The sequence below is a fragment of the Vigna unguiculata genome, chromosome 5 (genome assembly GCF_004118075.2).
Source record: "Vigna unguiculata cultivar IT97K-499-35 chromosome 5, ASM411807v1, whole genome shotgun sequence".
In the NCBI taxonomy this organism is placed as follows: Eukaryota; Viridiplantae; Streptophyta; class Magnoliopsida; order Fabales; family Fabaceae; genus Vigna; species Vigna unguiculata.
In genome coordinates this window covers 31,352,102-31,370,246 of record NC_040283.1, presented here as the reverse complement: position 1 = coordinate 31,370,246, position 18,145 = coordinate 31,352,102, and the positions used below count along the sequence as shown (strand labels likewise).

Sequence of the window (18,145 nt, the reverse complement as noted above, 5' to 3'; positions counted from 1 at the left end):
TGTGGGTACAAAAAATATATCTGTACTCCCCACTAAAATTGGCTAAGCACCCCAATTTTTTTTGGGTATGTACAACCAATTATGCTTTGGTAAAATTTTGCAGGTTCAAAAAATATATTTGTACTCCTAACTAAAATTGGCTAAGGTCCCAATTATGGTTTGTACATGTAACTAATGTTACTTTTGTAAAAGTTTGTGGGTACAAAAAATATATTTGAACTCCCCACTAAAATTTGTTAAGGGCCTCAATATTTTTGTACGTGCAACCAATTATGCTTTGGAAAAATTTTGCAGGTTCAGAAAACATATGTGTACTCCCTAATAAATTTGACTAAGATCCCCAATTATGGTTTGTACCTGCATAATGTTAATTAATGTTATTGCAAAAAAAAGAAACAATGTGTACTACCCACTTAAAGTGTCGTAGGTTCCAACTTAATTGGGTTTTGATTCCAACTTTTGCATTTTGACATAGTTCATTCATTTTAAGGCAGCGAAAGTTAACCATACATTGAAAAATGTGTGTTTCACATCAGTTACACAAGAAGCCATGTTAAGTACATGGGAATGTTGAAATAGACATTGTTACAAACTAAGTGCATCATAAATAACATAACAACTATGATAACCAAATAAGAAAAGAAATAACATAATAATAGTTTCGAAACTACAAATTAGTTAACTGTTTCGACATTAAGATTCATATATTATGGTCACCAATGGATCCAACAACATTGGTCGAAGTTTGGTCGTGTTTAGTTTGAGATGCAAAGGGCTTCAATGTTGGCCTTATCAGTTTCTTTAGTATCTTTTGAATTTTTGGATCAACAGAAGGATGAGACTAAATGATTGACTTGCCGGTGGATTTGACTAAATCATCTGTTGGAGGACAAATGTTAGTGTCGGTGGCTTGTCAGTGGTCACAACTCTACAAATAAGTCGGTACTACATCCATATTATTTTAAGAAGGCATGCATATTTTTTCTTTCAAATTAGTTCAATTGGAACTGTGTCAAAGATACGAGGAGCCATGTCATAATAAGGGGGAATTCAATGACTTATTCTAAACAAAATTAAAAACCAATCATACAAATAAAAAAAACTTAAACCAATTTCAATACACCAAAATTTAATCCAATTAAGTCCATATAGCAATTTCCTTGAAATTGGTTCGCACAACTATTTCTTAAATCCATTTACAATACTTTCTGCAACACCACGACAATTTAATTTACCTATGCCACATTGTCAACATCAGATAACATGTTCTACATGTACGTTGACAAAAAAAAGGACCTCATTCTTCACACATCAAAATGATTTTTCCATACTCTCACCACTACATAACAAAAACGGTTATCGTACCAACAAGTTTGTACCCTAAAGCAAAAATTGTCAATCATCACAGCATCATATAACACACCAAAACCACATTTGATAAACTTTCCTAAAATAACAATTTTCTTACAACAAAAAAACCCTACATTCAATGTCAACCAAAGACAACAAAAAAACATAAATATAGTAACACAAACTTATTTCCATTGCAGATACACCCATAACAATCAACCCCAACAAAAATAGGAACAATCGAACAAAAACAATGAACAACTACAACATGTCTGAACAAACTACAACAACCATACCTTCTATGGCACAATGATGAAAACCAAAATGTCATACCTTCGATGGCACAAAGAGCACAATGCACAAAGGATGCATCTCACTCGAACATGACCCAATGAATCCAATAAATAGCAAACAAACAAGGCACAAAAACCCTTCTTTTCACGAACCTTCGAAGGAAACCTGAAATGGGTTTCTGTCCAACGAAGATGAAAGTTATCCCAGGCAAACCCTTCACGAAACCCCAAGATGAACCACTTTGGTGTTCGAAGTAGAAGTAGGAGCGAAAGTTTGAAGTTTTGGTGGTTTGTGAGAAAGTGGAGTGACAAAGTGAACTACTGAACTACTAGTCCCTTTGTCTCCAAATTTCCCACCAATTAATGCCACACGTGTGTCGTTGAAAAAAAAATACAAAAACATTAATTATTGGTGACACGTAAGCGGTGTAAAAAATGAGTAAGAGAAAGAGCGATGAAATAATTACCTATTGATGAGGCTCCTCCGTCGCGGTAATCGCCGGAAAACCTCTCCCAATCGGTGTTCTACTGATTGAATCTCGCAGAGAGCGAGGGAAACGCAGCGGAATGAAGACGATGATCGGTTAGCTCTGGTTTCTCACTGGTTTGGGGGAACCCAAGTAGGTAACGACCTAACCTAGGGTTTATGGTGAGCTGATGAACGGCGAGAGTGTTCTCTACCGAATATCTCATTCATCAAAAAGATGAAAAGTACAAACAATGGCCTGCCTTTTATAGATGAAGACAGCCGGTAAAACAAAACAAAGAAACACCGTCTAACATAACCCTAACGGCGAAAAGAGGAGGAATGCATGAAAGAAAGGACGAAAACCCTATCACAGTTTAAACCCTAGAACCTACGGGTTGATGTGGACGTTGGTGGTTCAATTGAAGGAAGAACCCTAACGGCTGTGACAGAGGTGAAACACACGAAGGCCAAGAGAGGGTTGAAGGAAACCCAACGGCGTGAATGGTGATGCGCGAAAGAAACCTAGCGTGATGCTCGTGATATGTGGCTCGCATTTCCATTGTGTTGTTACACTGATGTGTGGAAGAATTGGGCTCAGGCCCAATTATACTGATGCGAAAGGGATGTTGGTTGATTCGCAGAATTGGGGTTACGCATGAAGGAGTGTGACGGTGGAGCGTGAAGATGTTGCCACGCACGAGTGAAATTGGGCTGCTTGAAGGAAAATGGATCTTGGCCCATTCTGGAATCAAGTGAAGAGAAATGCATGTTGAATTGGACGTTGCAAGAGGCCTAATTGACGCTGTTGTTGAAGGTATTGGCTGCAGCGTGGAGGTGTGAAGGAGGAGTTGGGCCGCAGGCCCAATACCAATTGGGATGTTTTGAAAATGTCTACAATTAACAAAACAAACCAAATTAGATCATTTATTTAATTAAAAAAATAACAAAAACTAAAAGAAATTAAAAAGAATAGGCCTAGGCGTTGGCCCAATGCTATAAGCCTTATTGGGATCACATCACCTATCGTTATCTTTTGACACTTGTACCCTTTTAATGGTATTTTTGTCATTTAAAATTTTTGAATTCCAAAAATGGTCATCCAGATAAGAAGACACCTCTTTCTTGTTGCCAAAAGAAGGAAGCCTAGAGATTTTGAATGATGACCAAGCAAAGAAGACAAATTGTTAAATGATTAAAGTTATCTTGTAAAATAAGTTAATTGTTGTTGTAAAGTAGGTTTACTTAAACTTAGAATCAACAACATAACCTTTATCTCTCTATATTCTCCCATTTTTGGAAAATCCGCAGTGATAATCGATTATCACTAATGATAATCAATTATATGTGCAAACTTTTATTTTTCGAAAACATATTAGAATAATCGATTATCTCCTAGAATAATCGATTATCCTGTTCAAATTTTGTTTTCAAAAAACTTACTGGAATAATCGATTATCATAAGTGATAATCAATTATCCTTTGTAGTTGGAACATGTCTGTTCAGCTTTTAAGCTAATTTTCGAAACCCCTACTTAAAGAACTGCAACTCAACTTCGAATTTACCTTTTTGAGAGCCAGAGTCTTAGTGTTATGTTTGCAAAGAAGTTCTCTGAGTGTTCTTAAAAGTGCTTTGAAAAGCCTAGTGTGGGTAGATCGATAACTTTTTCTAAGAGGGTTTCTAGGAGATTGAGTGTTGCTGTTGTTGCTAGGAAAGCTAGGTCAAGGTCTCTGCGTGATTAAGAGAAAGTTACTTTCATCTCTTGTGTCTTCAAGAGAGGTGTTTTCTTTTCCCCACTATCTTGATTATTTGATTGTAATATGTTGTTATTATTGATTGAGTTAATCTCTTTGTTTAAAGAAATTAACAACTGGATGTAGGATCTTTTGATCTGAACCAGTATAAATACTTATGTCAAATCTTCTTCCCTATCTCTTTATTGTATTTACGATTGCATTTAAAGGAATTAATATTAAATTAAATTGTAAAATTTCAGAGAAAATTTTAAAGTATTAATTTTAATATTAAAACCAATTCACCCCCCTCTTGATTTTTGTCCAAACTCTAAACATTTTGCTACACATTTTCTACATTTCTCTGGGTGGTTTTTAGATCATTTAATATTTCTACTTTTTCAAAACACCTTTTCGCTTACGGTTCCATTTATCTATTGTCATAGGTTTTTCGTCATTTCCTTATGGTTTTACTCTACAATTTTCAAAATTGAGGACAAAGATGGGAATTGACAAAGTTGCTCTTTATTTTTATTCATATTTGTGTTCATCCTTTTCAATTTTCTGGTACTTTCCCCTTCTCACTTAGTGTTTTTTCTTCATCTTCTCTCCCTTATTGTTTCTTTTCTGCTCGTTGTTCGATCTCCACCTCACTCCTTTCTTCCTAACCTTACCCCAAGTTTTCCTATTTTATGAGGAAAACACAGTTTGAGAGGAACAAAGTAAGTTATTTACTTTTCTTTCTTCCTACCCTTACCCTGTGTGTTTGTTCATTTGCCATTTCTTTCTTTTCCAACTTATTTGCGATTGACTTTTTGCGTTTCTTTACCAGTTAGAAAGAGCCTTATATTTGTGTCTACTGTCATTGTGGTGCTAAAATGACAAGAATTTTGGTTCATCATTCTTTTGTGTTGTTCTATGTTTATATAAGGTTGTTCGAGTATATATGTGTTTTATTTATGCTTTTTGAACATAAACCCTTCAGTTCCTCATCCATATCTAAGCTATAGGCTTTCCACTCTCACATAAAAAGACGAAACCTTTATTTTGTCCTTTTATTCTAATTTTAATTTGGTATGGTTAAAGCAGAAAAAATTGAAACTGCTTGCATTTGTGTGTTATGGGTGTCTTGTCATGGTTTATGGTTTGAGAATTGATACTGTAATTCATCCTTTATTTTTATTTTTATTATTTTTTCTATTTATTAGAGAGGGGTCAAAGAGATAAACAAGTGTTTAGAAAATTGGGAAAGAAAGAATAATCTCTTTCTTCAACAACTTTCTCACGTTATCCAAATTGAAAAACATTCGGGATGTCTTTCTAGAGAGCAAGTAATAATTGGGAGTGTAGAGCAGAGTGCACACGAGCTTTTAGTCAGTAGCACAAAACATGCTTAAGATGATGATTCAAAATGCCTAAGATGACACTCGCTTCAATAAGCCAACTACCTCATTGTCAAAGACGACCACCTACAATCACAACAACTCAATCCACTTACAAATATAAAGTCAAGCACAACTCGACAAGAGGGCTAGTTATAGTCATAACAAGTTCGTTCTACCTATCTATCAAACTACCAAGCTTAGGAGGGTTTGTGTACTTACCCGAACCAACAAATATACTAAAGAGTACAACCCAACAAGGCTCATTCTACATTATTGACCTAAAGTGACTAAATAATATTAATAGAGATATTTGTCGATGTAGTTACCGTATATTAACAATATGGTTCAATCTCAGTAGTTTGATTATACCATAAATATCCTTTTATACCATATATATCAGTAGAATATATAGTTAATCTAGTTAAATAATACATTATTGTTATTGTCATGTTGATTTATCATATATGTGGTAAGTTTCATTATAATAATTTATTTTATAACAGATGTCATAGGACTGATAAACTTTATAAATATACATGGTATTTTCTTAGGAAGTACAATCACACATTCTCATACTCATTACTATACTCATATAGATCCTATAGATCCTATAACTCTCTTATTGGCTTGAGCATCAAAAAGTCTTTTACAATTGAATCTTCGTCCTCCATCCTAGCTATCAAAAGTATTCAAACCGTTTGAATTTTGTCACATGTCAAAACACTTGAACACTCCATATTTATGTAAATATCAAACATGTATATTCATTTTAATTTTAAAAATTGAAAATGTTAACCAGCACATGTACAAGAACATTAGCATATTCAAATTAAAAGTTATGTTATTGCCAACCTAAATTAAAAATTCTTATACTGTTTAGCTGTTTTAATCTTTGAAAATTTGCATAAATTAACATAACAATTTTTCATCGAAAATAACAACATAAATCAACATAAACATAGTTGATAAAAAAAATAATAAATAAATAAAAGGAGTAATCTTTCCACAATCTACTCATTAAAAGCAGTAACGAATAGTGTAAGAGCCTAAAATATCAGCAATAGTTTAGAATTAAACTTAAAGCAAGCACGCAAATATAATATTACTATGTACTTTTTTCTTTTATAATTTTTTCTCTCGCACACTTTTTCTTCTGTTCGAATCTTGCGGCACGGATTGCAACAAATCGATTCTGATGCAATATATAAAAACAATTTCACACTTGTTTTATATAGATTGGTAATCTTGCAACGGAAGATGCAATCCATGACTTTACTTGTACGCTTAGAATAAATAAGCATTCGGAAAAGCAACAACGTGGGTTCCCACGCGGTCGTTTTCCGAACATAATAGTGTCGTTTTTGGGGAAACGGCTCGCATCATCAATAGATGACAATATGAAGGCACCTTCCTTCCAAGTCACCACTATTTATCTTCCTAAAGATTCAACTTTAATTTTCAAATTTGAATCAATATGTCCTCTTTTAAATGTGAGACTGTATTAAATACTTATTTGACTAATTTTGGATGTGAACTATTCATTAGCTATAACTGGACGAAAACTATTAAATTTAACAAATCTTTGAATAAACAATTATAAACAAAATACAACTGAAGCAAAAACGAAGAAAGAAAATAATCACACGAGAAGTAAAAATGCTGAAGATATATTTTTTTTTTCAATTTTATAGTTGGTAAAAAACTTATTTTTCATTATATCTGTGACTTTTTAGTTTTAATATTAAAGGAGTTCAATAATTTTATGCAATTACGTTTAACAAAATCTAGGTTCATGTTTTTAATTAGTTAAAAAGGCAATGATTTTAAAAAGACAATGATAGTTGTTTTTGAGAAAAAAAAAAAACTATACACTTAAAATAGAGGAAATAACTATTTTAAAATACATGATCGAAAACACACATCCAGAAACTCTAGAGGTTTTTCTATTCATCCTTCGGTCTTTAATTTGAAATGCTCCAAGTTCACGTATTGTCCGGCCGAAAAGGAGATGTGCATGGAAAAAATGGAAAAGATACTACAACATTTAAGTTAAAAAATGCGTGATAATAAATTACAATAATAAATACATAACTAATTATTTGGTGAATAATGTTATTTATATTTAATGTATAATTTTTTTAATTAGACCTGGATCACACATGTAACTATCCTGATTATATATAATACAAGATAAATTTTAAAACTATTGAATATATATATATATATATATATATATATATATATAGTAATTAAAAAATATAATAATTAAAGGAAATTAGGACTCAGTTAGTATTTCTAGGGAAGGCAAAATATCCATTATGTAGATATTTGTGAATAAAATTTGTGATAGATAATTGGTACCTGCACTTATTTATTATTCGTTAGCAGTGAACATTTTAATATCTGTTTATAAACAGATTGAATGTAATATCATATTATCTATAACCACAAAGTATCTATTACTCATAAAAAATTAAAATTAAAATTTAATTTATATTTTACTAAGTTGAATTTAATTAAAATTAAAATTTAATTTATATTTTATTATATTAAATTTAATTAATATTAAAATTTAATTTATAAAATTTATAAAATTTTAATTTAAAATTTTATAAAATATTATTTTTAAATATTTATGTTGTTTGTGACGTCCCATTTAAATAAAGTAAATCTACTAAATAAAAACATCGTATAATTATAGTATTAAAAGAGCACACGAGTTGAACAGTATCTAAGGATTCACCACTGTAGTCATCCATGAAAGTACTTAAAAGATACTAAAGCACACCCAAGATACCATGAACAAAACATAATCTAAAGAGGTTCAGCAGTTTTGCAAAAGAAATGCTCCTAAAGCAAGGAATTGCATAGGCCTAAGGGCCTTAAGACTGCTCATAAGAGCCACAACTCACACAGTGCCATCTACGCAGCTGCGTCACCACCTTGAGATCTACCATCGAAATTTCCCCCATCTGCTCCCACCAATAATGTGATCATCGCAAAAGAGAAAGCAAAACAAGTAACAGACAAAGATGAAAGGGTAAGCTAGTGTAAAATAATTTTTTGACATGTTATAACAAGCGAATATAAAAACAGTTCTCAAGCATGCAACCAAGTAGACATAAAATCATGTTATAACAAACAAGCATGACACTATGACTCAATTATCCGGATACATATAATAAGATCGGATTCACTGGACGCTTGCACTTATGGTGGCCTCTACTACTCTACAGAGCCATTGCTAATGGGTTTCACCCTACCACACACAAGGTTAGCCTTCAAGCATCTAAGGCCATTATCTTGCCAAAGACTAGGGTCTCCGCTACTCTTACCACTTGGATCATTTTGCTCTACGTGAAACTAACTGATCCTTTAGAGTTTCGGGATGCAATCCTTACTTGAATCCTTATCTTAATTAGATACATTGCACACCACCATGAGATCTTCCCACGAAACTCATGAAATTACGCCTATCACACACCAAATTCGTGTTCCTCATACCATAATCACCACTTTTATTCTCAAGCATCCAATTCTCATGCTACCACACCACCAATCAACAATTTCATGCCATAAATCAATCCAAGCATACAAATTTCAGTTCATACTAATTAAGTAATACCTACATATTCACATACTTCATGTTTTCCAAGATAAACAACCCACCACAACTAAAATCAGGAAAATAACACACAAACTACACTGCTCTCGCTTAGGCTAGAAGTTGTCGCCCAAGCGACAAAGATTGCCTCGCTTAAGCTAGGCTTTGTCACCTAAGCGAGCACGTTAAAAATGGCACTCTACGAGCTCTCGCCTGAACGAGATCACTCTTCGCCCAAACTAAAAATACCTCACCTGAATGAGGACTCAAGTAGAGAACACCACTGGTTTCCTCGAGGGCTCGCTTGGGCGAGCCGTTCTCGCTTGAGCGAGCTGACGCATCTCTCAAAATAAGAACTCTCTACCTGAGCGAGCTGACGCATCTCTCAAAACAAGAACTCTCTGCCTGAGCAAGATGCTCGAGCAGAACCAGGGTGAGCTTCTGTTATTCTCGCCTGGGCGAGACGAGCTCACTTGGGCGAGAATATCAGCTCTCGCCACTATTCACGCATGCAGCAACCAATCTAGTGAGATCAAACAACATTTTAATGGTTCCTAAGCATTCACAACAACACGCAGACCATACAAACACCAAGCAGACTTAAAAAGAAGCCAAAAATAAATTCAAACTCAAAGTCCTAACTTCCCTTACCTGCTTAGATGCTAGCAAACGTAGAGCATGTACGTAGCCAAGGGGCACCACAGCTAAACAGTCTAACAGTGAGCTAAAAAATAAGAATACTGGGATAAAACGAGTGTAAGAGGATGAACCCGAACCAGACCATCGTACCCAACCAATAAAAAGGAAGAAAAGATAAAAAGGGTTTCAAGTTTCGACTTACTTGAAGGCAGAACGAACTTTAGCTAGCCTGAAGATAGAAGGTTTACTATGTCCTAGTAGAGCTCTCAAGTTTTAGTAGAGAGTGTGGAAGATTTTCTGATTTCTGAAAAAAATAAAGTTAGAGTGAATGAGACTGAACAGGGTATTAGAGGTCTCCTAATGGGCTGATCTTGAACCTACAAAAGGACTGAGTCCAAACACTTATATATAAGCTGAAATTACATTGTCCACATTAGTTATGAGTTTTTTAAAACTCACATATATTTTTTAAAAAGATACCAATAAATAACAGAACAGATGTCATCTGAATTTTTTTATTACAATTTAAATTACAAATAGACACCCGTTATCATCCAAAAACCTCTATTATAAGTAACTAAAATAAATTCAACACTCATTCCAAAGTAGTCTGTTATAATTAACTAAAAAAAATAGAAACATACACAGATATTGATGTAAATGTTTGAGTGACATGTGTGTGGCGTGTCTATAAATTATTTTCCCCGGAAGCAACGAGGACTTTTTGAAGTTATAAAAGCACTGAAGTGTACAACTGGAGAATCACTGAAGTAGTAAAATTAGTCCCATAACGTTATCTCTGCTGCTACCCTCTTTCCACTTTGAAACATGGTGTTATGTTCCACAACTGCAACATGGTTCCTGATATTGGTGCCTGTGGTGGTGCTATGGTTGTGGAAGGTAGTGAACTGGGTGTGGCTGAGGCCAAAGAGAATGGAGAAGGTTCTGAGAGCACAGGGCCTTCAGGGAAACCCCTACAGGCTTTTGATTGGAGACACAAGGGAAATGTTCACAGTGCTCGTGCAAGCTGCAAAATCCCAAAAGTCCATCAGTTTTCTCTCCAATGATAAGGATGTGGCACCGCATATTACAACCTTTAACCATCACATTGTCCACAAATTTGGTACGTGCAAGCTTCTTTTTCCCACTTCTTAATTACTCTTACTGGGTTTTCTGTAACTTTCCCCTACAATAGCACATGTTTGTTTCACTGTAAGAAAACCTCGAATGCACTTTTGAAGCAAAATGATGCGCATAGTACTCTTCGGTAAAAATGCTTTCAGGCCTTCTGAATGGCAGACCAGATCAAGGTCAAAAGTTGTTGCTTGTATCTTTTGCTTTCAAGGAGATTCCAGAGTTTTCTTGCGGTGAAACATGCGCATATGCGTTTATTTTTTGGTTTTTCCTTCTATAAGTTATTTCTGTAACTTTCCCCTACAATATTCATTATCTTACCAGCATAGCACAAGTTTTTTTTTTTTCACTGTAAAAAATCCTTGGATGTACTTTTGACAAATTTCAACTAATAATAAAATTATATCGTGAGGAGTGCGCATGAAAGAGTGTTGATAGCACTCTTTTGGTAACCATGGTACCTTTACTCTTTTTTGTTTTTTAAATAATAAAAATTATCTTATATAATTTTTGAAAAAGAAATACAAAATTAAAAAAACAGTAAAATAAAATTTAATTTAATTATTTCTGCATAAGTCTAAAAGTAAAAAAGTAAATGATTTTGTAATAAAGGAAAGGTAACTTGGTGTGACTATCACATGCTTATAACCATTGAGAATTTTTGTTTTATTTCTTATATATATTTTTAAAAATTAAAAATCATGTGCAGGAAAAAATTCATTTATATGGGAAGGTCCCACTCCAAAAGTTATCATCATGGATCCTGAGAAAATCAAAGACGTCTTCAACAAGTTCCAAGATTTTGAGAAGCCTAAGTTGAGCCCCCTTTTCAAATTGTTGGGTACTGGACTTGCAAATTTAGAAGGAGAGAAATGGAAGATGCATCGAAAGATTATCAACCCTGCTTTCCATTTAGAGAAACTGAAGGTTATACATATACTACATAGTCTTATGATGTTTAATAAATTTCAACCAATGATAAACAAAAATGCTTAAAATGGTGTTCTGTTCATACGTTAATAGTATGTTTTTTTAGACAGAAACTTTTTGTTAGAATATTTTACTGCACATAAAAGTTTTATACTGAAAATATGCAGGTTATGTTGCCAACATTTTTTGAATGTTGCGATGACATGATTTCCAAATGGGAAGTGATGCTGTCTTCAGAGGAGAAATGTGAAATTGATGTATGGCCTTTCCTTCAAAATTTGACCTGTGATATTATTTCTAGAACAGCATTTGGAAGCAGTTATGAAGAAGGCAGAGAAATATTTGAACTTCTGAAAGAGCAAGCAGGACTTGTTATGAGATCACGGAAAGTTTACATTCCAGGGTCGTGGTAAGACCTCTAGTATAAAGAGAATCAAATTTAAGCAACTATATTCTTGTGCTCTTAAACATTGCTAAAATTGAATGAATGATTAGTAAAGTGAACTCTTGATTTTATATGATTCAGTTAAATTTAAGTCGACTTCTTATCAAAGTTATTCAAAATTTACCGTAACGAAATTTGTTATTTGTTGAACTTATCAGGTTATGTATAAATATTTAGTTTGATGAGATTATTTTGCTTCCCTGTCAAAACCTCACTACTTTGAATACTTTAGTCTGCTGGTTACATGAAAATTCTAAGAGATCTTGCTTAAATAATGACTAAGTATGGAGGTACAAAGTGTGTTAGTTTTGAAAATAAAACACACATATTACATTTGCTATATTATGATCTATTTACAGGTTGTTGCCAACAGCTAGAAATAGGAGGATGAAAGCAATTGATGCCCATATACGAGGATTACTTAGAGGTATCATTAACAATCGAGAGAAAGCAATGAAACTTGGTGATGTTACAAACTATGATTTATTGGGGATCCTTTTGGAATCAAACCATGCGGAAATGGTAGAAAATAGAAACAGTAAAACCCTTGCAATGACTAGTCAAGAAGTAATGGAGGAGTGTAATGCATTCTACATAGCAGGGCAGGAAACTTCAGCTGTTTTGCTGGTTTGGACAATGGTGTTGTTGAGTAGGCATCCTGAGTGGCAGGCACGTGCCAGACAGGAAGTGTTGCATGCTTTTGGTAACCAAAAGCCAGACTATAATGGGTTAAGTCACCTCAAAGTTGTAAGTATCACTTGCTTCTCTTCACTCTAATCATGATGGCTATATTAATATTGTTGGAGATTTCATATAATACGAATTTACGGTATATATACGGGTGTAAATATCTAATATCATGTAGACTTGAATTAAATTTAAAGTTCACAGGTATTAGATTCATCTGAAGTCTATTTCTAACAAGATTTTTTCTCTGTTGAATACATAAGTGTGTGCAAACCGTATTATAGGGTTGATTTAAACTTAAAGTCCACTTAAAATACCACATCTGCTTTTGATTTTAATGTGGACTCTTGATGAATATATCTTTCTTTGCCTTAGGTGACCATGATTTTGTACGAGGTTCTGAGGTTATATCCACCTGTAGTTTATTTCAGTCGAGGTATCAAGAATGACGTGAAACTTGGAGACCTCTCTCTACCTGCAGGAGTGCATGTTTCCATACCAATATTGTTGATTCACCAGGATCGTGATATTTGGGGTGATGATGCTACTGAGTTCAAACCAGAAAGATTTGCTGAAGGAGTGGCAAAGGCAACGAAAGGCCAAGTTTCATTTTTCCCATTTGGATGGGGTCCTAGAGTGTGCATTGGCCAAAATTTTGCCCTGTTAGAAGCAAAGCTGGTTTTGTCCTTACTTTTGCAACGTTTCTCGTTTGAGATTTCTCCAGCCTATGCACATGCTCCAGTCACTCTGTTTACTCTTCATCCAAAACATGGGGCTCATATCATCTTACAAAAGCTCTAGTGCCATCCTTTTGAGTCAAAAAACCATTCAATTTTATGTAGTAATCTTGTATTTACAGAGGCTATACCTCTTTAAACTTAAGCTTAAATTACTTTCCTCATGGTATGTCATTAAGACACTTGGCATCTTTTCACATAAATTATAATAGTACTATGTTTTAAGATTAACCTTCTAGAAAAGGTTTTTCCTCACTAGATTCAAGATATTAGAACACAGAGATGAAGCGGAAGATTTTACAGAAGGATGTTGTATTACAATACTGAAATGAATTGGATGGTTTTACATGGATGACATTACTCTGTACCTTTTTCTCTATAAATATAGTCATTTTTGGGGGTCACCTTAAGAAAATGTATTAAATGATAAAATAATATAATACACAGACACTTTATTTTTTAGTAGAGTCTCGCGAACGTGTATACATATTTTAAATCTCTAAATTAATTCAATTTTAAAATTTTAAAAGTAGTAATTAAAAGAGTAAAACTAAAAAAATAGAAGGTCTATATAATTATAGATATATCAATATATAAAATAAAGGGTTAATTATGTTTTAGGTTCCTAAATTATAAATAATTTTGATTTTAATCCCTCTCCAGACTTTGATCCAGTTTTGTAAAATTAGTCCTCATTGACACGTGTAGGGATGTCAAAAACATGAGGTAAATACTTATTGGGACTACTACCCATACCCTACCCGCCTCGTTAACATCCCTAAACATGTGACATTATTTAATTTAAAAAATATATAAAATAAAGGGTTAATTATGTTTTAGGTTCCTAAATTATAAATAATTTTGATTTTAATCCCTCTCCAGACTTTGATCCAGTTTTGTAAAATTAGTCCTCATTGACACGTGTAGGGATGTCAAAAACATGAGGTAAATACTTATTGGGACTACTACCCATACCCTACCCGCCTCGTTAACATCCCTAAACATGTGACATTATTTAATTTAAAAAATATTTTTTCTTATCTTTTTCGTCTTCTTCTTTCTAAGGCATTTTATTTTTTCTTTCATCTAATTCTTTCTCAAGCATGCACCCATCACCACCACCCTCCATTCATGACCCATATAGACCCAAACTCTTAACCACTTGAACTAGAGTTTAATGGGTTCACCAAGGTTTGAACCCTTAACCAAGCCAAAGTCATCCCAATGCACAACCACTCAACCAATTCATGTTTTGTGATGATTAATACAATTATATGATTATATTATCATTCACAGGATTCAAGCATATTATAAAAATAATAATAAATCAATAACACAAAAATGGCACACATAGGACTTAAACCCAAGTCCTCTCACACAATCAAGTACACTTAACCACTTGAACTAGTATTTTTTCACATCATATGAATCAACATTTAATGCCATAAAGGCTCCCACTACCTGCATTTATCAATTATTTATTTATTTATTTATTTAATAAATGCGGGTACTAGGAGCCTTTATGGTATCAAGTGGTTGAGAGTACTTTATTGTGTGAGAGGACTTGGGTTTCAGTCCTATGTATGTCAATTGTGTGTTATTTATTTATTATTATTTTTAAATATATGTTGATCATGTGGTGGGATAATATAATCATTGAATTATATTAGTTAGCATGAAACATGAATTGGTTGGATGGTTGTGCATTGATTTGACATTGGCATGGTTATGGGTTCAAACCTTGGAGAACCCAAATTAAACTTTATTTTTGCTAAATTTAGTTTTGGATTGGATGTGAAAGGGTAGAGAAAACCCTAGCTGAGTGGGCAGCTAAGGAGGGCTGGAAAACCATCATAAGACAACTAATGAATGACAATTAAGCCTTGTTAATGATCATTTTCGGTTTTGATTCATTAAGCAAAATTAAGGCTTTTTAATTAGTCAATTAAGAGGGAAAAGAGAGGGGTGAACGATACCACTCTACTGCACGTTGCGGGGAGAGAATTCAGAGTGTAATTGTGTGGTGGACTGACGCATAAGAGCTGAGTTGGGAGAGAAAATCAAAGGGAGGCCATTAGTGATCAAGGGAACAATCATATTTTCAATTGTTAAGCAAAGGAATTCCACGTTAGGGGAGTTTTACACATTCTAATTTATGTTAAGTCTGAATCGCATACTATATATTGTGAAATATATGAATGTCCTCTGTTTTTGCTTGAACTATTGTGTTTCTGGAAAATTTCCAAAAACCGCTTGGCGGGCTATGCATAGCCGCCAGGCGGCTCATCATGTTTTGGTGCTTTTGGGTTCCTAGGCAAGGAACCGCCTGGCGGCACATTCTCAGCCGCCAAGCGACACATATGGTTTCACCCAGTTTTCTGGGTTTGTATGAAGGGCCTGGCAGTAGTGATTGCCCCGCTAGGCGATGCGAACCATGTTTGTTCGATTTTAATATTTTTTCTGACTTCTGGGATGATTTTGATCGGAGGGAAAGTTACTTTTAATTGCTTAAGGATTATTGGATGTCAAATTTTTTCGAAATACATAACATTGATAATTAAATGTAATGGAATAGTGTGAAACCTGATTTTAGGGTTGATTGTTGGGGGTGATCCAATTAGCACGCGGTAATTGGCAAATGCTAATGAAAATATATAAGTTGGGGGGGTCTAGGAATGGACCGTGAATTAAGCACAGGAGTGTAGCCAATGGGTCGTAATTGCAATAACAGAACCAGAATAGTGGGGGGTGGTGGAGTTCGTAGGCGCAGACTGAAGTACTAGGTGCTTGAGACCGCAAGAACCGCCTGACGGCTCCTAGTTTGCCGCCAGGCGCCGTACCAGAGTTGCAGGATTAGGTGTTTTGGTGTGTTTTGGTGGTTAGGGAAATCATGTAGGGTCATGTGTGATAAAATCGTGAGGTTAGGTATCTGATTGGGAGTGGTCTAAACTAGAAAACTAGTGTTAAAAGCTTATATGGTCTAGAGTGATGCATTGGAATGATCAGGGCTTAAATGAAGGTAGAATGGCCTTGATGGAAGTGTAATTGTTGATAAAAACAGAAAGGGAGTTGTAATGGATTTGTGAGACAAGTAGCAGGTGCTCAAGAACCTATGCATGTAAGAGTGAATTGGATAGACTTAGGTTTGGTAACCATAGAATAGAACAAGGCATTTGGAACAAATGGGATCGTGTAATAAGGAATATGATATTAGCAGTGAGTGTAGTTGATTGTGATGAGGACTCCATATCAATGATGGCAGGTTTAGCATTAACCTAAATTTAAGGACTCTAAAAATAACAAATAAGATTGAAGTGGGGAAGTTTGACTTGGAAATTGTGATGGTTGTAACATGATATACACTTTTATTAAATTGGGGATTTATGGATAAACATCATAGTTCATATTAACCAACTAAGTTATAGGACCCAGGGGGTATGACAAGGTGAGCATTATGATAGCAATTATGCCTGGACTTGAGCAGAAAACCTGTATTGCGAAATTACTGATATGGCGCCTGACGGTAAAATCAGAAACCGCCAGGCAATAGTGATGATACAGAGGGTAGCAGTCACGCATGGCACCTGGCGACAACGAGCATCCCGCCACGCGATAGATGTAGAAGCAATGGTGTAGAGGCGCTTGGCACCTAGCGGTACGCGTCCCCTGCCAGGCGATCTAGAAGCGGCAGGTGATCTGGTGGCAGCAGAGTGATGTGTTTTGCTGTATGCTTGCGTGATCTACAAGGTTTTAGTGATGCTTCGAAGATGAGTTTGCTGGTGTTCCTTGAGTTGAGCTCAGAACGTATCCTTTTAGATGAGCTCGGGATAGGGGTTAAGCACGTGGCATTCCTCGAGTTGAGCTCGGAATGGCATCCCTCGAGTTGAGCTTGGGATGGCGGATGAACACGAGGAACCCTTGAGTTAAGCTCGGGTTGGCGAGTGTTGCCGGTGTGAGTGTGCTAGTTGTGGCCAGTATAGATGGGTCTAGATATATTGCCCTCCTTAGTAGTTAGCTGACGAGTTTGGTAGTCTTGGGACATTGCGAACCATGTTCGTATGTGGGAACTTCACTTGTCGTTACGATGTGTGATCCGTAGCATAGTTTCCTACACGTGCTCTATCTGTTGTGGTCGATTGGTATGGCAGCAAGGCATCTTGAGGTAATCAATAGAAGACTAGAACACAAATTAGCATGGTTGTGGCCATGTGGTATGAAATCAAAGGATAGGATTCCTTTGGTGTGATTGTATGATATAAATATATAAGTGTTTTATATGTGTATGCCTATTTATATGTTTTATCTATTAATCTCACCCTATCTGCTTGTGTTGGACGATGATCGTGTGTGCAATACACGTGAGCAGATGATGTTGTTGCAGGTGGATGTGGTGAGGCTTAGCCACGGAGTGGGGATAGCTTGGGAGTTTTATATTTTATGATTTGAAATAATTGTAAACACTATGGATGTTTTATATTATTTGGAGTTTTATAAATTATGGAATTTTGGACTATTCATAAATTTAATAAAGTTTTAAATTTCCTGCGTTCTTGGGAAATGGTGTTATATTAAATGACGAGTATTTAGTATTGTTCTTATTTTATTATTTAAATATGTAATATCTTGTCGGGATGTTACATTTTGTCTCAGAGCTTTTGTTTTCAAAAATGATTTTTGAGGTTTTGGGGAGTGAGCTTATCGTGTTTCACTTGCGAGTCTATTACTTGCTTTGTTGTGAAAT

General features: G+C 34.8%; 1 protein-coding gene and 1 long non-coding RNA gene across 3 annotated transcripts; one reads left to right on the top strand and one right to left on the bottom strand.

Moving 5' to 3' along the window:
• Nucleotides 1-479: 479 nt before the first annotated feature.
• On the bottom strand, nt 480-2,476 carry LOC114185507. 2 transcript variants are annotated; one of them, XR_003604822.1, is made up of 2 exons: nt 1,684-2,476; nt 480-879 (listed from the first exon to the last, which is right to left on the bottom strand). It is a non-coding gene; the product is annotated as an uncharacterized LOC114185507 (long non-coding RNA). The 2 variants fall into 2 exon arrangements; XR_003604823.1 differs by having other exon boundaries at nt 1,797-2,476.
• A 7,729-nt stretch (nt 2,477-10,205) lies between these two features.
• LOC114185885 (11-oxo-beta-amyrin 30-oxidase-like) lies at nt 10,206-13,752 on the top strand. The gene is made up of 5 exons (XM_028073826.1): nt 10,206-10,594; nt 11,315-11,532; nt 11,703-11,944; nt 12,340-12,727; nt 13,043-13,752. Exons 1-5 carry the CDS (start codon nt 10,300-10,302, stop codon nt 13,466-13,468), a joined length of 1,569 nt encoding a protein of 522 aa, XP_027929627.1. The 5' UTR covers nt 10,206-10,299; the 3' UTR covers nt 13,469-13,752.
• The last annotated feature ends 4,393 nt before the right edge of the window (nt 13,753-18,145 follow it).

Coding starts and splice junctions, on each gene's coding strand:
- LOC114185885 (XM_028073826.1), top strand. CDS start 10,300: ATGGTGTTATGTTCCACAACTGCAACATGGTTCCTGATATTGGTGCCT. Junction 10,595..11,314: donor TCACATTGTCCACAAATTTG/GTACGTGCAAGC, acceptor AATCATGTGCAG/GAAAAAATTCATTTATATGG. Junction 12,728..13,042: donor GGTTAAGTCACCTCAAAGTT/GTAAGTATCACT, acceptor TCTTTGCCTTAG/GTGACCATGATTTTGTACGA.